Raw genomic sequence first — 21079 nt, 5'->3', positions numbered from 1 at the left:
CCACACCACACCCCTCTGAACAATTTGTTCCCCTTGTGGAATGTTCTCAAGGGATGCTGCAGCTAAAAAGACAGGCGTGTGTCGTTGTGTTGAAGACAATTAGTGGCGGGGGGTGTAAACAAAGGACAAGGACAAATTATAAAAACTTGAAAAGCCATTAAAAATATAGTAAATTAACTAAGCCTCATGTTAAAAGACAGAGCACTCTATTAGAATAGATATATTTAAATTTCTATGGCTCAATTAACCAGTGATAATTCACTAATGGTGTTTTTGTGATGTATACTAAAATTATTACACATTTGTAACATCTGAAGCATTAATCTGAGTGTTTTTGCACTTAATGTTTTCTCATCTAATTCAAAAAATTTCGCTATCTTTAACAGCAGACACCAGTCAAGTCACAATGACCTACAATATCAGTCATTTTGTTAATGAACTATTCAATCAAATTTTCATTTATCTTACTCCTAAGCTAGCTTTAGTGTCCAATAAACAGTTTTTCCTATGAGAACTAAGACTGTGGTTTAGCTAGCTATTGCATTTTAAGCTGGTAGAAAGAATGCCTCATAACCTCTTCTTTCACCTCTTGCTCTTTTCACAGGGCTTCACCCCAGTTTCAAAAGCTGTGGTTCTATGGCTACTACCCAGTCAGATTTAACTCAACCACTGAGATTATTTCTGCCTGTGTAGGCTATAATGTACGATTGTAAAACTAAAACTCTTCTCCAGACCCTCCATTGTAAATAGCTGTGTGTTTAAGGACAGCTGCCACCTTTTAAGATCCAGAAAAAAGTATCAGCTAGAAGAGTGTTTAACTTAGGATTTACCTCCAAGTGTAAAAATGAGGTTGAGTATTGTGGTCTAAAAGGTTTTGCTGAATCACCTCCAAGCCCTTATTTTGGGAAGATGTATAAAATTGATATTTTTGGCAGAAATTGGAGCCCTGCATGTTTTTAATTATCTTTTAGTGAATGTTTCACCCTTGGTGGCTCGCACGCTGGCAGAGCAAGGCGAGTAACATCTTAAGCCACACACATCTTAAACTGAGCTCTCTGTGATGCTTTCTGCGATGCTATCGCCTCAGCTTTGAAGCAGTTGGCTGATGCGATCTCTCTTTTAGAAGTTTCTCTGCTTGACAGGACGCGTTTCACTTAATTTTGTTTCTGGAAAGTCAGGTAAAAACAGAGTCGTATTTGTGTGTATGTTCTTCATTAGGCGCCAGATGATGCTCTCACCACATAGGATACAATGTTCAAAAATACCCTGCTCTAACTTGAAGACATTAACCATATAAGGCAATTTACCTAAACATGGTGGATGTTGAGAGTGAAGAGTCGTGGGAAACTTGCCTGTGACTGAAGTGGTTAACTTGTCTTTATTTAAAGTTAAACACTCCAGCCTTTACGTGGCGAACGCGCCAAACAACAGCCTGTGATCAGAGTGAGGGGTGCCACAGAAAAGCCACTTTACTCCAAGATAAAAGGGCCCAGCCTCAAAAGCGTATGTCACACAATAAGGAAAATGTGACTTTAGCCCAAGGCATTGAAGCAAAGCACAGGCAACCTGTTTGTTGATTAGAGGAGTGAATACAAAGAGAGCTCAAAGAGGGTCAGTGGAGGGGAGGAAATGGAGGGTGTAGATCTACATTGCCCCCCACACCCCCTGCTCTCAGTGCAGATTGAAAAAGTGATAAATATGCATGAGTTTGGCTTAGACAGTGAGGGCCTTTGATGGTATGGTTGAGAATTCTCTATCTCTGGAGCAAATAGGCTGAAAATAACTGTCTGAGAGTGTTTACTCCGTGTATGTGAACAATGCGCACTTTTAATGAGTAGAAGATACTCTGCGGGAAGACTTTTTCATTGCCGTATATACTGCATTTCCCCTGAACATGTAGTCACAGCTTCTCTTTAATTGACTGGATACAAGCTAGGTGAAATATGAGTTATCTCTTTAGCAACAAATCATTGCGAGATCAATTTCACGCGCAATTTATTAATTGTTCATTAAGTGTCTCAGCCAATAATGATAATGTTCATAATTCAGAATAATTCAGATAAAGCATTCTGATAATTCAGATTCATCTGCTTTTATCTCAAGAAAGTGGGAGAATTTTAATTCTATATCGTTTTGTGATCATTTGTATTTGATAAAAAACTAAAATGCTATTTGGCACACAAAATGCACTTCCAAAATGGCATCTATAGTAGGGACTGTGTTGTATTGAGGATGTTGAATATGCCTGGACAAAAAACTTGCAGTGTACTGTGCTACTTGTACCTAAACAATGCAGTTTAATCAAATGGGACGTGATTACAAGTTTTATATATATACAGTATAATGTATAGGGCTGAGTGTCCATGGAAATGAATGTCTATGATATCTCAACTTTGGTACCAATAGCAAAGCCATACTTGTTTTGATTGACTTGTATTTCAAAGCCTCTTCTCTACAAAAACCCCCTTTTCATTTAACTAAAGAAGCTAAACTTCTTAAATGTCATAAACTACAGTAAGTTGCACAAAATGTCTTGCCTGTATAAAATCTGAGCAGCAATCTGAGTTTTCTTTTGAGATCACTCCTAAAACTTCTGGGTTCATCCATAATTTGGAGAGCTCTCGTTTTGATTAGAGAGATATTATGTGGGCTAGTGTGTAGCTGTTATTCTTGAGTTTAATTTAGTAGAAATAGGAGAAAACGTCTCTCATCTCAGTTTGGAAATAAACTTATTTGTATGTTTTCCTTAGCCATGTTTCTCTCTGTGTATCTCTCAGACCTGCAGGCCTCACAGTCCTTTGAACACTACAGTATATCCGATAAGGCCATGGACTACAGGATCCTGCACATGGACGAGGACCAGGACAGGATGTATGTGGGCTGCAAAGATCATGTCCTCTCCATGGACATCAACAACATCACCCATGGCACGCTTAAGGTCAGCAGATGTTTATTATTAGGGTCTGTGATTAACATTGTTGTAATGCAATGCTGGCATTTTTTTTGTCTTGCTCCCATAAAGGAGAAAATAAAATGTTTGTTAAATTTAACAGAATGTCAGGCACATCATAAAACTGCTGCAGTGGTATTATCCTAATCTGTGCAATGATATGCAAATTACTATACATTTGCCACGATCAGAACAATTTTAGGGTTGTTCAAAAGAGGCATAAAAAGGCTGGAGCTCTCTGATAGCTAATTCGGTATGCAGTGAAGGAGTTATCTTCAGTGTAATTGACAGGCATGAAATGCATAAACAGATGGGAAAGCATTTAGGTTCCCCTAGGGAGTTCTGCACCGCATCCATTTTTTCCAAGTAAATTGCTTGATATATTCATCGAGCTAGACCTTTGAACACCTCTCCCGGGTTTGAAAACACACACATTTTCCACAGACGGTTACTGGCTGCAATCACTGACACTGACACTTCTATTAAACCTGAAACTTTTAAAACATTTGTTTTGTTCATTTTTCACAAACGTTCCCTGTGATTTCTGTCTGTGCAAACAGGATATGATCAAAACTCAACGTGGGCATATGCATGTCTTATGTCTCTCTCAATCTGTTTGTCCTCACTTCCCCTCTTGTCACTTATTTAAATGGTTTTCTGTTTTTCCCACTAGGTGTTTTGGCCTGCGTCTACAAGCAAGATAGAGGAATGCCAAATGGCAGGAAAGGACCCTACGGTAAGAACACTTAACTTGAATTTCTTGGTGCCTTTTAGAGTTTAACCACTACATAATAACAAACAATAAATGACTAGAGATATAGAGATAATGTCTGATGAATTACTTACGTTTGATCTTCAAGACCACACTTTTGGTAAATATGATAAACAGCTACTGCAGATTGTAGTTCCTTTTATATTTTTTGTGTAAATGAATATGAAAAAGAATTTACACATTAATATGTGTTTATGTGTTATTATGTCTGTTTTGTTAAAGGTAAATGTTATACTCATGCTCAACTGAGGGTTTTGCTTCTACCGCCTTACTTAGTCTGGTATGACCTGTAGCTTATGGTGGCCAATGTTTGCAAGATTCAGGGTGAATATTGCTGTATAATGGACACATTTTAGGGGAATATCGCTGTATGAATGGACAATACTGATTCAGTTGGCTGACATTATAACTCTTCTCAATTGTCTTTCTCTCACTTCTCTCTGCTGTTGCAATGACTTAGCATTTAAACATGATCCATGAATTGCTATTTGTAGCCACAGTGAGTGCTGTTCATCAAAAGTTGCATAGTCTGGGTTTAAAAATCAATAATAAGGGAAGCACAGAAGTGGCAAAACACAGGCAATTGCACATTTTTGTATAGAATGAGTTCACAATAATGATCAATAATTACCAGCTATATCTTTCTAAATCATCACCTAGCTAAAAGACTGCTATTGTCCCAATTGTTTCCTTTCTCGCCCAATTCCACATCACTGCTAGCAGTGGCAATAATGGACTAAACTATCTTACACCTGGTCTGTCAACACGTCCTCATACCTAAACGACCAAATAGGTCGATTGTCAAGTGTCCCAAAACAACGAAATATAACGATGTATACGACCATTGGAAAGTAAAACAACATTTATGACCTTTCGTCAAAACGACATTTACGAGTGTTGGTGAGTCCTGTGACAGGTGTGGTATACGTTGTGAAACGGCGGTAGTTTTGTTAGGTTTAGTGCTACAAAAAACTACTTGGTTAGGTTTAGGAAAAGATTGTGGTTTGGGTTCAAATAAGTACACTGCATAAGTCATGTGACGTGCGCAGTGTACTTATTTTGACGTAAGTCATCTACAAAAGATTACTTAACTTAAAACATGCCTACTTTGACTTTCTTCTACACTCCTGAGTGAAAGTCCCGGGTTTAATTGGCTCATCCACCCCATCCCCTCCGGCCTTTATCACTCTTTATACGTCACCTGGCTTCTTCTGCCACCAGAGGTCCCGGCCTAACAAAAAACGTAATACAGGTGCATAAGTGATATAATATCAACCTATACAGCCATTTTTCCGGTGAGGATGAGCTGGGTCTGTACAGTCTGCATCAGATCCACAGTGGTAAACTGACTTTGGACTGTGTGGTGGTTCTTTTATTTGTGGACAGGAGTATGCACACATAAAACTGCAACATATCACATGGTTGATGTACATATTCTGCTGAAAGTGGAAAAAAGTCAGTGTTAAGACAGAGAAAGACATGATAAAGACAAAGTTGTTGGAAAAGTCTGTGTAAAGTAATTTCAGAATCATAATTGATCACCTGCATCTTCTAACAGAGGAAAGGAATATCTAGCTGCCACACACCAGTGATGGCATATACACAGTGTCCCTTACAACAATACTGTTGTGGACCCCATAAGTAGCTGCTAATACTGAGCTTGCTAATTGTAACTGACAGGTTAGAAAAAACAGTACATCCGACCAGCCCTCTTGCTTTTCTGACATGATGGTCGCGCTCTAGACTAAAGGTTTTGTCAGCTGTTCCTTGTTCCATTCCTTCAAGTGGGTCTGCAGCGGATCTGTGCATGCTGCCTCCTGGGATTTCCCTCTCCCATCTGTGAGCTCGTGTCAGGTCCAACCACATGTGTAGCAGGCAGCAGATGTCTACAGGGTCATCGACTGGCCCGGAGTCCTCCTGGCATCGGCACAGTTTTTGAGGACAAGATTGAAGCGTGGGAGGATTGAGGTGGAAGCGTAGAAAAATAAACCCAAATCATTGCTTGCAAATGGGATGCATCTCATTGACCCAGAGATTTCATAACCCTGCCTCATTCTGAGCTGTACTTGTTAGCTGCAACAAGATTTAATGAAGACAAACAGAAGGACTGAGATTACTGATTCCTCCTCCGCCTCTGTTCTCCGCTAATTGGGTTGTTCTGAAATAAGTAAATCCACAGTTGCCTATAGACGCTGCAGAGTACAGAAGAATAGAGAGAGACAAGTTTAAAGATCTCACGATATGACCAGCGCTATGTGTTTGTTCTACATTCTCCACCATCTCTCCATCCCTTAACAGCAGCTGGGGTAATAGAGCCAGGGTTTTGTACAACATGCTGTTGCCGAAATAGAGAAGACGATGTTTCCAGTCATTGAGTGATTTGTGCTGCTCTGAGTCACAGGCTCCCACAAATATTTGGGTGAGCCATCTCTGTGTGGAGCCACTCAATGGCCCCTTCTCCCTTCCGTCATCCCTTTTTTTTACTTGCAGTTTCTCTTTCTGCCTTACCATTTTTTCCATTTTTCTTGGTCACTTTTTCCAACTCTTGGTTTCTTTTAATGGCAGTATATTTCATTTTCTCTCTTCCAGAAAGCTGCTATCCTTTCTCATGGGTTTCTTCATTTGAATCAGAACCCCCTATCCCTCTTTTATGGTTGCCCTCCCCATCTGTACATATTAAGTTCCTCTTCTCTGATAGAATCTGTGGTCAAGCAGTGCTCCAGAGAACAACCGCACATTGTTTGCGCCGGAGGGTGGCATCGAAGAAGAAATATAGACCAACTAGGTTGATTATGTCTGGTTGCTGCTAGCTCAAAAGCCACTTTGTGATCTCAGTGTGATCACCACTTCAACTTGAGGCCATGAGGCTGGATTACTTTCATCTGAAATCGCCGCAAAGGCGTGTGTGTGTGTGTGTGTGTGTGTGTGTGTGTGTGGATAGGAAATGAGAGGAAAATAAAACAATTTGCGGTTACATACCGGTATGTATATGTCACTCTGAAAGTGAAAAGTCAGGAGAAAGCAAGAGAGACAGAGAGAGATAAAGAGGAGGGAGAAAAATAACAGAGATGGGTGTGGCAGTGAAAATTCAGTTGTTTTTCGTCAATAGCTCTCAGTGAAGCTGTGCACCAACCGTGAGCTGCAGCAGCTGCCATTCCTGCAGTGATGGCCAAGTTCCTGACGGCTCCCTGGATACGTGTTCCTCTCCTCCCCACTTCTTTCCTCTCCCCTCTTCCTTTCTCCACTGGTTTTCTGCAAACTCAGCCTTAATTAGCCACAAATCCTGCACTGCTGCTGCTGCCGTTTGGGTTTGGGAAGTGAAATCAGAGATGGAGAGAGATCAGTAATCTCCCTTACCTTGATATATCACATATACCACTGACACACTTTTTCCACTGGCCTTAATACCAGACCAGTGAGCTGTGTGATTATTTGATTGTGCTGTATGTGAATGTATTACCGTCATAGCAAGCGAGATACGTTTGAATTACTCCCTCATATGGAGAGATAAACAAGTTCTGTTCACCTTGGCTGTATATCTGGAAATAGACCATATCCCGTTACGTTTGTGTCAGTGAATCATAACTGGGATTTTAAAAATACAAAAACAGTAATTATTTTTTACGTGACACTCTGTAATGTCAGCTGAACAGCGGCCACTGTGGCTACAAGTTATGAGATAATGCTGAATGCCAAACTACTGTTTTGCATTTAACTTAAATGCTAAGCTATTGTAACAGTACCACAAGTGAAGAAGAGTCATAAAGTTAGCAACTGACTCACTAATGTGCTTTATCTTTGCAAACATTACATAACATTAGCTATCATAAGTAACTGGCCATTCCAGACTAAGGCTGTGGCAAAACTCCTGAGTGTGATGAACAAACATTTCACTGCTGCCTTTTTTATTGTTGTCTCTCACCTACTGAACTTTTCATGTGTCTCTTTTTGTTTATCCGTATTTTCCAGCACGGCTGTGGGAACTTTATCCGGGTGGTGCAGCCTTATAACAGAACTCATCTGTTCATGTGTGGCAGCGGAGCCTACAGTCCTGTCTGTGTATACGTGAACAGGGGCCGCAGACCAGAGGTGGGAACACGATGACAGATTCACTTCACTAAATATACAAGCTCCTGTCATTATAAACAGTGTTTTGGGGACATTGGCCTGGCAGTGAATACAGCCATTATTGTAACTGTTGAGAAGCTAGAGACCAAAATTGTTCAAGCGTTCGGTAGACTCTTCTCTCTGGTAGTCCATTAAAATACTTCAGGATACAATGCAGGCTGCTGAATGATACCACACCATTAACACGATAAGTGAAAAAATAAGAACATCTAGTACCTCTGATCCTAAATTATATGTATGTATACTTTATGTGTGGATTTAGTATTATTAAGATTAAAATAATTTGAAGGGGTTTGGCAATGGAACGCTTTGTAAAGCTAAAAATAAAGAGCTAAAGAAGAATATGCTGTGGTTCCCCTGTTGTTATTTAAACAATAAACTTAATTACATTAAATTAATTTAATAAATGTGATTCATGTGCTAATTACTTAGTTGGGACAGTTATTTATAAATATCTGTTTCTTGTTTCTTAAAAACACTGTTAGTGTTGATGTCACCCTTGAGCACAATGAAATCAAAGAAGTGTGAATACTGCCACCCAGAGCAAGTAAACAAAAAAGAATAATTTTCTGTAAGAGAGATGAAGTAATCATAAAAATGCCTCATGTGATTTTATATAAATGTTTAGATGTTCAAAACTAAATATAATGTGTTTTTGATTGATAGCTCGTCTTTACACCACTCTCTACTGGAAGGAGTACAACAGTACCATGATTCAGAGTTAACAAGTAGTGGAAATGTATGAAGTGGATGACAACGAGTGCTTATGAAATTGCTATAATCTCATCACAGTTTATGTTTTCCTGATATTAAGTGCAGCATCAGATTGCATTTCTTTCTAACAATAGTATATTCTTTGACTGGTCTTCCAGTCAAAGAATATGTCACCTTAAGATAAAAAAAAAATAGACTTTACAACTTTATATGAGCAAAGTTTTCATGTACTCAGCTTGATGCCTCATGACAAGAGATGCTCAGGATAAGAGGGAGAAAATGGAGCTCCGTGGTGAGGGATGGAGGGCCCATTTATGGCTGATCTGCCCTCATCTCCGGCCGCACAGTTCTGAAAGTAATATCAGGGAAGCCCTCCAAGAGAAAAGTGCTAACTGAGTGAACAACATTTAGCCACAGACTATCCACTCACTCCAAACACTAATAAGCAAAGTGAAAGGGCTTCCTACCAGGCTCTTTCCACGCTGCAGTGCCTTTTGTCATTTGGGGTTTTTGTTTGAAAGGCAGACTGCTCTGTTTGTAACATCTAAGCTCAAACATCTCTCAGGTCTCAAGAAAAGGGATCTGTTAAGTATAACATGCTGCTGTAGCGGGATGCTGACAGGAAGCTCAGTGTGGCCGTTTGCCTTGAGAACGTGCTCCAGACTATTAAGTTGTTTTGAAACTTGTTAGGATGGTTGCAACAGACAGGTAATTTGCACATGTCAGTGTTTTTGTGTCTGACACGCATAGTGAATTTTACACTGCAATAAATGTCTATCTTATTGAGCCAATTAGTCTTTTATTCAGTCTTTAAATTTTTGTAGGGCGTGATAAGTCAATTCCTTTTCAGAGAAGTTACACTTGTGTCCGAAATTCCTCAGAAACATGTATGTGTACGAACAGCTGAACATGTTGAAAGAAGACTGTTTTTTTAAAGATCCCCTCTAGACAATTTTTAAGGCATATAAAAATTCTTGGATTTGAATCGTTTGTGTGATATGGAAAGTATGAATATTACATATAATAAAAGATGCCTAACACTATACACATATTGTATAAGTTGCATATTTGACCTTGATTGGCTTACATATCTTTAACTGAGATTTAAGAACCTTTCCTACTTCAGCAGATGAACTGTATGTGAAAACAGCCTTTTAGTACCCAACTCTGCGCATACATGTTTCTTTACAGTGAACGCCAAACATCCAATTGAACAAACGAAACATCATTGAAACATAAAATTACTTGTTAAACTTGATATTTTTTGCAGTGTAAAAGTTAACATACCAGATGGATTTAGTTCACCTCCAGAACCTCTTGGCCAACAGACACGTTTTCCTGGAAAAATACTCCCCAGCTGACGTCACTCTCATCCCATTCAAAAGACTTCACCACCATGAGCCAGATCTAAGCAGGAAGCTCTAAAATATACCCAGGTTACTGTAAGAGGCACTTGGACCATCCACTCCACCACCAATCTGGTTGAAACTTGGCAGCCTTGGATGTAGATGGAGAGATGCCTATCCAAGACATTAGCAGGGAAATTCCTCCTCTCCTCCTAAATGGAATGTTCTTTTTACTGTCCCACGTGGGCCACTTAAGGTAGACCAGGCCAAAGCCATTTTTGCACTTCTTTAAAATCATAAGGGTGGGAAATGTGAGCAGGGCTAATTTGCGGGGCATTTGGTATGGTCATACATGCAGATTTATTGTGGTAGAGGCCACTAGGTGGAATAATGTATCGTATAAAACTGTCTCCAAATTCTCTGACTTCCTCTCTTCTCTGTTACAGGAACAAGTATTTCACATTGACTCAAGGACTGAATCTGGAAAAGGGAGGTGCTCCTTCAACCCTAAAGTGAATACAGTCTCCGTCATGCTCAGTAGGTGCCTCCTACCTACAGATTCATGATTTCTTCTTCTTCAAAACCCCTTAAAATAATTACCAAAAAAAGAGATAGAAATGAATTTGTGTTTTCCAGGGGGAGTAATTTTTTGGTTCTGAGCGCCAGTGTTGGTAGTGTAATTTGACTGGTGCAGTATCTGTGTGTGGACAGGCACTAAATATAGTTCACTTCAACTCTGAGAGACAAACATAAAGTTCACCAGCTGGTTAAGGCGTTGGTAGCTGCTGTCATTTTTCACACCATATGGGATGGATGGTAGAGGTGGGGAAGACTGTCATGTTAACGACTAGCAAGCTAGTCAAACTAGTCAGATTTGTTTTGCTTGGTTTTCAGGGACATCCATATTATAAAGTCAGATATATCTGACTACGACCAGTCCTAATTAAGACTTGGATGCTGACATGAATGCTATTTACAAATCGGAAATTCGTAATTACAGTAGTTCAAATATGACATAAATGTGGGCCTTCACATGTCGGACAGCCCCTGCCATTGGAGACGCAGACACAGAGGGTTGAAGCTTAAACACTGATTCCATAAATATAAAATACAAAATTTAAATTCTACTATTTTTAAAAATATTCACAATAGCCACAGTATTATTAGAATTTAGATTTTTTTGCACAAAAAGAGAGGAGAATTCAAATGTCAGCTTCACTTAACACATTCAGCACAGACCAGCTGAGGCTAATACAGTAGCTCTTTCCGGTCAGGTCGCACCCTCTCCGCTCCACCCATTCTTTTTCCTTTCATCTCTGATTGAGGGGTGTTGGGTTGCTGTTGACACGACTAAAGACGACACATTGCACCCTCAGCTCTGCTTTCTGACACCCGAGCATGGCCGTGTCAGCAGCCGCTTTGCCAGCTAGAGAGCGCCTTCAGAGATGCCCAGGGTGGGAGCCAGAGGGGAGGGTGGAATAACTTAAAGGGGTAGGGCGGAAGGTGCTCTGCCAAATAGAGTCGAGGTCAAAGGCAAAGTAGTGATGCGGCACTCCGAGCATCCCTGCACCAATCAGAGGCGGTGTCTGGAAAAATTTGCGCATAATCTCCCCATCCTCGTGTTTTGAACACTATGTGGCCGTCGTGCTGTCAACACTCACTCCTTAGCAAGCCAGTTTGGATATCGGCCACATACCCTTAATCCTCCCAAACTTGCCCCACATCCTCCAAAACACATGGTTAGGAATGGATAAATGATGAAGTGAGAGTAAAGGAATGATAATGAGCATGAAGCGGCATAAAGTCTCTTAATAGCAGCAGGACACACACAGATTGTAAACCCATTCTTAGAACAATCTTAACATTATTTAAATAATTAACAATATTTAAATTATTTAATTGTCTGAGACTGGTTCAGTATTTTCTTGGTTTCTAGTTGTACTGTTGTTTTCTTTTTTTGTTAGGCTCTACATAATCTGTGAGAATATTGTTGATTTGTTTTGTGTGTGTGCGTGCATTCCTCTAGACCAGGAGCTGTTCTCAGGCATGTACATAGATTTCATGGGGACAGATGCTGCCATCTTCAGGAGCCTGACCAAGAGAAATGCAGTGAGGACAGACCAGCACAACTCAAAGTGGCTTAGTGGTGAGCACACAAACAGTTTCTAACAATTTTGAATGTACATAAATACAATTTTTTTCTCTTTTAATTATTGATGTAAATTGTTAAAATCTCCACGTATTCCTTTCTTTCATTCAGAGCCGATCTTCATTGACGCCCACCTGATACCAGATGGAACAGACCCCAATGACGCCAAACTGTATTTTTTCTTCCGGGAGAGGCTAACAGATAACAGCGGAAATACAAAAAATATCCACACCATGGTGGCCAGAGTGTGTCCAGTGAGTGCCTTTAGCTGTGCCTAAATAAATCAGCAGTGTATGTTTTGTGGTTTTTTGTTGCTATGTGCAGTTTTTTGTCTGCAGAACGACATTGGAGGACAGCGGAGTCTGGTGAACAAATGGACCACCTTCCTTAAGGCCAGGATGGTGTGTTCAGTTCTGGAAGAAGATGGCACCGAAACTCACTTTGATGAACTGGGTAAGTAAAATAAAGTAACAGGAACACTTTTGTGGTATTTTTTACATGTTATACATTTCCTTTATTTGTTGAGTGACTTCCATTTTCCTTTTTAATTTCATGGCCCATGAAACAAGCTTAAAACAAACGCTGTGTTTCAGAAAATATGTGGCCAGAGACCATCTTTATTCCTGAAAGCTGACTATTTATGTTCCAATGTTTCCAGCTTTTGCTTTCTCCATAAACAATCCATGAAACTTCCTTTGTTTGGTCTGGATTATGGCTGTAGCCGTTTATCAGTCTTCATAACAATTGTTCTGTTATTTTTGGTTACCTTGTATTAGTTCATGATCACATTATTCCAGTCTTTTTTAGCTTCAGCTTTGAAAACTACAAACACCCGTTCAAAGCATTTAAACCTGCTTTTCCATTTAGTTCATTTGACCAGTCCATCTGTCAGCATGTGCAGTTAGTAATTCATCACTTTTTTCAATCTGACCTGCAGGATGAGGTGATATGGAATATAAAGAATTTGCTGAAGGTTTTACGTGCATTTGCCTATGTGTGCACATATGTGTTTTCCCTTACAGAAAGTATGTTTTTGCTGGAAACCGATCAGCCCAAGGGCCTGTTGGTGTTTGGAGTCTTCACATCCACAAGGTAAGACCGACATCGATGAAGCCAACTGCAACATTCCTGCAGGCCTCAGTGGTTATGTTAATCACTGACTGGATATCAGCGGGAAGGGGATGTGCTCGTCAAAGGGCTTGTTACATAGAGACATCGTGTGTCATGTTTCCGAACAGCTTAGTTAGAGGATAAACTATCAATTACAACATCCTGGTGGCTTCACCATATGGCCTTCGTTTTAATGTTCTTTCCTTCTGATCCCAAACAGAAGTCCTTTATTTATGGTACAGAACAAGTCAATTTGAGCAGGCCTTAAGGTTTCTAATACTATTAAAATGATGATGAATATAATTTAAACATCATGATCTTTGACATAAGAAATGAAGGAAAGAAAGGTTTACCACATAGTGTCTAAACCTCTGTGGTAACAAAAAACACACTGAAACTGATTACTTTGATTCAGCCAAAAATCTCAGTCAGCAAAGCTGCATGGCAGTTTCAGAGGAAGGAATGGTCACTTGATTCATCTGTTCTGATCTCTAATTGAGTTTGTCTGGTTAACCAGGGGTGACACTGCCACAGGCCCTCGATCTGCCTGAGGATCATAGAAAGGTTACGGTAGTGTGTCCTGGCTCAAAGAAGCTAAACCAAACAGTGAGATCCTTGAGGTTTCTTAGCTCTATGTTATTCCTATCTGTGTTTCTTCCTTCATCTCCACTTTGCTCAGTATGCTTCTGCTCCCCTTTTCAACAAAGCCTCTTTTATGTGTTAAGCAGTGTGGTTTTAAATGACTGAGCCAAACCACATCAGATCAGCAGGGGGACATAGGTGAGCCGTCCCCACGGGCGAGTGTCAGCAGTTCCACCCAGACTGGATAACTCACACATGTTTAGAAACAGAAATCTTAATAAACAACTGTAAAATATTTAAGCTGGGCGGGTCCGGGGTTGTGAGTGTAGTAGGTTTCCACTGTTGTTTTTTATTAATGTGTGCATTTCCTCAGCTCCGTGTTTAAAGGCTCCGCAGTGTGTGTGTACAACATGGCCGACATCCTCACCGTCTTCAACGGCCCCTTCGCTCACAGAGAGGGGCCCAACTTTCAGTGGGTAGCCTTCCAGGGGCGCATCCCTTATCCAAGGCCCGGAACTGTGAGTGAATTTCTAGACCAATTATTTATTGATTGATTGATTAATTAAATTTCACATTAAATATTCATCTTAACCTGACCTCCATACACATCTCAAGCCAGTAAAGAAGTAAGGGGGGAAAAAACCTTGTATTACAAGCCTCTTGAAAAATGAATAAGAAACATCAGTGATTTACAGGTAGAATGAGTCTGATTTTCCTTTTAAAAAAAACACATGTAGACTCATACAAAAATAATTCATCTCAGTCATCACTTATGACCCACTAGAAGTGTGTGGGGTTGTCTGTATCTGCTAAGATCGTGCCTCCTTATTTTCTTGTGTTTGCGGTGAGTCTGAGCCTGGTTAATGGGACTCTCGGTACAATTCTATAATGTCATTTTTGCAGATTGTGGAAAGATATAATGTTAACAAGTGTTTGCAGGATAAAACCTGTGGGGTAGGATATGAGAATGATGTTCTTTTTAACTCGATAGCTCACTTCCTTTTGTTTCTCCAGTGTCCCGGTGGAGCCTTCACACCTGACATCCAGACAACAAAGGAGTTCCCAGACGATGTGGTGACCTTTGTACGGAATCATCCAGTCATGTTCAACCCCATCTACCCAGTGGGGAGGAGACCCCTGGTGGTTCGGACCAACACTGACTACAAATACACAGCAGTGGCAGTGGACCAGGTCATGGCTGCAGACGGCAACTACCAAGTGCTTTTCCTGGGCACAGGTATGAATGTAGACAGTTCTGCAGATTCTAGCAAAGCACGCCTTACTTTGAGGGTTTTTAAAGCCTGTTATCTTATGAAGCAATAATTTCTTATGGCTATATTATTTCATATATATCCTCTGAAAAGTACCTATTTTAGAAGTAGTTTGGTTGGGTAGGAAATTGATTTAAAGGGATAATAAGTGATTGTAATCCAATACTTTTTTTTTAAGTCAGTGAATATTTCCTCACGGTACTCTCCCTTTACAGTTTTTCTCGATTGCTTAAACACATTTCTTGAAATGAGTCCTCTTTTTCTCAAAACTCTAAACACAAATCCACAACGTTTCACCCAATTCCCCAAACATCCTATTTTCAGGTCAAAATGAAGCTCTCCACTCAAAAGCATTCAATCTTGCTGAAAAACCAAACTTTGCCCCCTCAGACATAACACACAAGCCCTCAAAAACACACACACACACACACACACTACAACACAGTCTTACACACTGGTGAGATAAATTCAAAACAATGCAACAAAAACTGGTTATAAGTATTGTTGCTTGTGGTTCTCACCCTCAACAATCTTTTCACATGATGAACATGACAAAATAAATAAATGTAAACATTTGCACATATTTTTTATTTCTTAATGTATTGTACAGTACAACACACCAAACAGCTATTTATTCTGCCCCAGCATCCTGTCTTTGGTATGGGACAGGCCAGAGATTCTCGTCCTCCCCCTCCTCCTCCACCCTACTCCTGCTCTGCCTCCTCTTACTCCTCCTCATCTTCCTCCTATCCTCTCTCCTCCTCTAACTCCTACTGTTCCTCTTCTTTCACCTCTTACTCCTCTCCATACTGCGTATACTGCCCCCCCCCCCCCCCCTCCAAAAGCCTGCAAATAGTGTTTAAGCAATTGAGAAAAAACTGTAAACCTCACTTGATTCCAAAGTAAATCAAATTGCTTGAACAATTGTTTTAAAGTCGAAGGATTATCAGGAGATTCTCAAAAACAGGTGAGTCTGCAATTATTTCATTGAACTGGTGATTGTTTTTCACTTTTTCTTTCCACAAGCCACCAGAAAACATATGTGCACAGCCAATGAGATGTGTCTTACCACATGCAATGCAAAAAGACCTGTAGATATTTTTCATTTAGATATAAAATCTGAGTTAACATTTTGCAGGTAGGGTAATAGAAACGGAGATCCCAAAGTCTGTCTTTTTAAAATACTAAAAAAAGAAAGTAATAAATTGATACTATATAAAATTACAATGATGAATATCTTTTCACTGCAAGTAAATCTAAAATTATTAAAGCCTGCATTCAAACTCGAGCATTACGACCGATATTAATATTTGAAAGTGTAAAGAATGTGATAAATATTTATTGGGTAATAGTCATTTAACAAACATAGCAAACATTTTTAATAAGGATGCCTTCAAATAGTTTTAAAGAATTGTGTCCAAAGCATGTAATAAGTGGGACATTTTACAGTTGAAAGATACTCTTCAAACATGTCTTTTCAGTCTTTCTTCTGCAACTTCTTGTTCTTGTATCAGTCTAGCTCTAATGACCATGATACGGAGCAGCCGCAGTCACCTCAATCCTGTAACCATGCAGGTCAGATAGAAACCAACCAGCGAAATGACGGGAAATAGCAATAACACAATCCTTCTCTCATATTAGTTGTCAGTGAGGTGTTTCAAAAGTAAATGATTGTTGAGTCGAGTCCCATTGCCACAGCTGGAAATCAGACAAACAGATAACAGATTACACCGTGGGTGTGGTAGCAAATTTGAAAAGATAGACGTGACAGCATGACACAGCATCTATCATAAATGATGCTACAAATTGGAGAGGACTTTGATTTCTTATGGTTTCATTTTTATTGAATCAGGTGAAAGAGCCTGCAGGTGGGTTGAGATCATTTCTCTTGTCTCTACCATGTTTGTTTTAATCAAATGTCAATCCTTATATTGTCACTTGTTTTTAGAAAATACCTGAACATGAACATGCATTATCTCACCTCACAGGCAGAAAGATATTAAGACTGATTATGGCATTAAATATTGCTTTAGAGAGCATTAGTGTAGAATATGTACCTATATCAGTTGTTTCTGCATTTACAACAGGGTGGTTAAACAGAATAATGTGTGTGTGTGTGTGTGTGTGTGTGTGTGTGCGCACATTACGCATGCATTCATGTCCAGACGTGTGCACATTTGCATTCAAAAAGCCACTCTGGGACTCTCGCACACAGCTGCTCGGGATTATCAGGCAGCGTCCCCATTCTGTTTCTCCTGCCTGGATTCTTGAAGAAAAGCCAGTGCTGTCCAACCATATCTGAGCCAAAAATTCTGCTTTGTCTGAAGGATGAGGGAGACGCTCTTATCAGGCATTTCCAGGAGTTGTTACTGTAACTCCTTCTCCCTGCTCTGCTGCTCTGACTCCCAGGACAAAACAGCCTTGTTGATGATGGTAGTGTTGCATTTTGCCCTTTTCATGGCCCTTGTCTTCCCTTGTGAGGGCTTAAGAGCTTCCATTCCCTCTCCTGCCACAGTTGATTTTGCTATGGAAACTGGCCATGGCTATCTGCCTAATTCAAAAGCAAACATGGGCAAAGGAAAACAGACTTGGTGTTTATTTTTTTCACTAGCAGTATTGTATTTTCTCTGACAGTACACGTCTGGGCATTCTTCGTTGAGTGTGTGTAGCCATATCTGTTTCACATGGTTGTTACCAACTCATGACATGTCTGCTTTCTGCCCCCAGACAAGGGTACAGTACAGAAAGTGATTGTGCTGCCCAGCAATCATTCCCTGCATGAAGATCTGATCCTGGAGGAGCTGGAAGTGTTTAAGGTCAGCTGTCTGTTTTTCTCCCCCCCCACTCTTACTTTCATCCCTTTTTTTTACCCCAAATCAAAGGCGTGGAGGAGGAGGGTGTGCGTGGACCTCAACACAAAGGCCAGGGGCAGATAGACAAAGGCAGGGTGGCATTCAGGAGATGGATGTTCTGCAGTGTAGTGCAGCGTAGAGTGATGGGAAACATGCCTGCATACTGCAAGAGTCTGGTTGTTGCCCCGAGTGAACCTTTGCACATGCTGTTTTATCTTGGCTTATATCAGTAAAAGCATAATCAACCTGTGATCAGACTATTGCTCTTTTGATCTTCCACTGCATCTGGACTATAGCAGCCTGTCACTCAGAAGAGATTTATTCTCAGAAGACAGAATATTTTTATTCTAGAAAGTTATGGACATCTGGCGAAAAGGTAATCCTAGGTGATTGCTTTCTCGGCTATAACTATTTTATTTCTTAAAGAAAAGTGTGATAAGCTGTTCTCAGCTTTTGAAAAACACACTTAAACCCCTTTCAGAAAGAACGTGAAGTTTTGCAGTGAGACGCGCCTTTTTTATTATTTTGTATCGGCAGTTTTCTTTTTTGCCCAGAGTTAGAAGAGAAGGTCAACACCAGACTCATGTCTGTATGATAGGAAGCTGCTACCAGCAGTAGCCTAGCTTAAATAAGTTACTTATATAAGGTTTTGCCAGGATTAAACAAATAAGGCATAACATGTATATTAGTGAGTAGAGGTGCTGGTGGTCGGATTCTGTTACCTTTGGAGAGAGCCAGGCTACCTGATTCCCCTGTGTTCCCAGTCGTTATGCTAAGCTAAGCTAACCAACTGCTGGTAGCAGCTTCATATTTAACGTACAGACATGAGAGCGGTGTTGATCTAATCATAAACTCTTAGGAAAGCGAATAAGCATATTTCCCTAAACTGTTCCCAGCTATAAATTTTGATAGATATAATGGCAAAAATGTCTAAAAGCTCTGAACTTGGTTCTTCTATGTGCTATTTTTCAGAATCAAGCTGTTACAAACTTAAGAATATCCTCAAAAAAAGTAAGTGTCCTTCCAACTTTGCTTTCCTTCCTTTAGGACAGTTTTATTGTTTTAATATGTTATTCATTGTCTGTGGCCTACTATGTAATGCTCAAAACTAAAATCTCCTGTGCATAACAAGCCTCAAAGTCAAGGAAATAATAAGCCATAATTGTTTCGGCGCTCTGCCTCATTTTCCTGTCAGCCGGCCACTTATTAAGACAAACAGGGTGGCTGACATTTGAACTGTTTACTTTGCAGCAACAGCTGTACGTCAGCTCAGACTTCGGGGTCTCGCAGGTCTCCCTGCACCGTTGTCAAGCTTACGGTTCGGCTTGCGCTGACTGCTGCCTTGCCAGGGACCCCTACTGCGCCTGGGACGGACTCAGCTGCTCCCGCTTCTATCCCACTGGCAAAAGGTACACAAAGGTTTAAAGTTTTAGGGTTCATAACTGCGGTTTTGTGCCTGTATTCAGTGTATTTAAATTTCACACAAAAAGATTTAGTGTCCACCAAGAACTGTTCCCTTGGCAGTGTAGAAAAAAACTATGCAAGAGCCTTTAAGGCACAATTCAAAGAGCCAGCTATTCAAAACTTACTCATGTGTTAAATAAACATCAGCATAAGGAGAGTTTTGAATAGTATACATTATTTATGTTCACTTGTGTTCAGTTTTGCCAAATTTGCAATGAGAATCTAGTGAGATGTTGGGCCTCCAATAGGCAACCAAAGTAGTATTAATCAGTAATGCAACAAATATGAAACTAATCAATGTACCACACCCATTTATATTGAATATGGGCAAATATAAGAACAGAAAAGAGCTGCTCACAGCATGTGATGGCAAAAAGATCACATGACTGGAATCCTTCAGTACCGACTTCAATGAAGCCCTGTCATTGATTTTGCTTTTGTTGTTTCCCTCCCTCCGTCTAGACATAACACAGACTGGGAGGTACGAGCGACACCTCGCCTCTAAACCAATACCTCTCTAGTCTCTTTAAGGACCAGCTGTCTGTCTCTTGACATTCCAGTCAGACGCAGGTCAAGTTTAGTTTGGTCACAGAACAAAAGCGCAGCCCGTTTTCCTGCAAAAAATGTGTCAACTGTTTACATGTTCTTTTCTTCAAGCTGTTCTATATGAGTGTGCACCACTGAGCAGAATAACAGTCAGATTTTCCCCATGTTGTTTTGGCAGTGACTAACTCCCTCCACAGTTTTAATATGAGATGAACATGTGAGGTGGAAGATTGTTATGATTGTGCATTTTTTTTCTGTATTTAGTTGTCATTTGCTAATACTCATTACTATGTTTTTTCTTTTTTAGGAGAAGCAGAAGGCAGGACATTATGCATGGGAATCCACTCACTCAATGCAGAGGATTCAATCTAAAAGGTAATTAAAGCTAGATGAAACATGTTTATATTAAAGGATCAAATGACTATGTGAAATGTGAAAGGTGATGCTCATAGGGACCACTCAAACCCATAGAAAGTTTTCACTCAACCAAGCACTTAGTCTCTTTTAGCTAATTGTTTAGATTTTACAGCCCACAAATTACACTCTCATCAGCCTCACAACAGCAGGAAGTTGATTTCAGCAACAAAAAAAGCTAGCTATTTTTCTCCATTTGGTGGAAAAGCAAAACAGAGCTAACACGCTCACTCACCTTACATTTGTCAGGTAGGCATAAACACATCTCCAAATAAATGCTAATGTTGCAACGTATTAGCAGGATAAGTAAATAGGCAAGTTTGTTAACATGCTAAGCCCTAACACATTTAGGCCTGTAAGGTGATGTCAGTGTTGTGTTATGAGTGAAATAAGTCCACATTTGATGGTAAAACAAGTTTGATGAACAAATGATTGTAGTTATTTATGCTGAATATAATACTGTATTCATGTTTGAGTCCAGGTACAGCACAGCATCCGTCATGAAAATTCGACTGGCAGGGTGCAGTTTAATGAGAGGAGAGGATTTGCTCCCTAGAGTGTTCCATTTCCGTGAACAGTTTACATCTCTAAACTACTACGAGCTTGGGGAACCAACCATATGGCCATTACCACTAATTAGTCATAACCCTGTCATACATCCAGCTGAGTGATGAACCATTTGGCCGCGTCAAAAAAAAGACGCGGTAAATGAGATGAAACTGAGTTGGTCCGGTGCGTTGAGGGTTATTTTGTTAGTCTGTAAAAACTGAAGAAGCCTGGA

At 40.1% G+C, this 21079-nt stretch overlaps 1 protein-coding gene across 1 annotated transcript in view; it reads left to right on the top strand.

Moving 5' to 3' along the window:
- Positions 1-21079, top strand: part of sema3c (sema domain, immunoglobulin domain (Ig), short basic domain, secreted, (semaphorin) 3C) — a 41670-nt gene that overhangs the window by 17103 nt on the left and 3488 nt on the right. The window contains exons 3-16 of the mRNA XM_038739144.1: positions 2778-2938; positions 3624-3686; positions 7692-7811; positions 10357-10447; positions 11937-12056; positions 12171-12313; positions 12398-12512; positions 13082-13151; positions 14125-14269; positions 14766-14988; positions 17750-17838; positions 18847-18885; positions 19126-19283; positions 20192-20259. Coding sequence (XP_038595072.1) covers positions 2778-2938; positions 3624-3686; positions 7692-7811; positions 10357-10447; positions 11937-12056; positions 12171-12313; positions 12398-12512; positions 13082-13151; positions 14125-14269; positions 14766-14988; positions 17750-17838; positions 18847-18885; positions 19126-19283; positions 20192-20259 — 1605 coding nt within the window. The remainder of the gene's footprint in view (positions 1-2777; positions 2939-3623; positions 3687-7691; positions 7812-10356; positions 10448-11936; positions 12057-12170; positions 12314-12397; positions 12513-13081; positions 13152-14124; positions 14270-14765; positions 14989-17749; positions 17839-18846; positions 18886-19125; positions 19284-20191; positions 20260-21079) is intronic.

The sequence above is a fragment of the Micropterus salmoides genome, unplaced genomic scaffold, assembly GCF_014851395.1.
Source record: "Micropterus salmoides isolate LMB-PRFRI ecotype aquatic unplaced genomic scaffold, ASM1485139v1 Ms_hic_scaffold_23, whole genome shotgun sequence".
Classification (NCBI taxonomy): Eukaryota; Metazoa; Chordata; class Actinopteri; order Centrarchiformes; family Centrarchidae; genus Micropterus; species Micropterus salmoides.
Note: the sequence above shows the minus strand (reverse complement) of the source record. Positions and strands in the feature narration are given on the sequence as shown.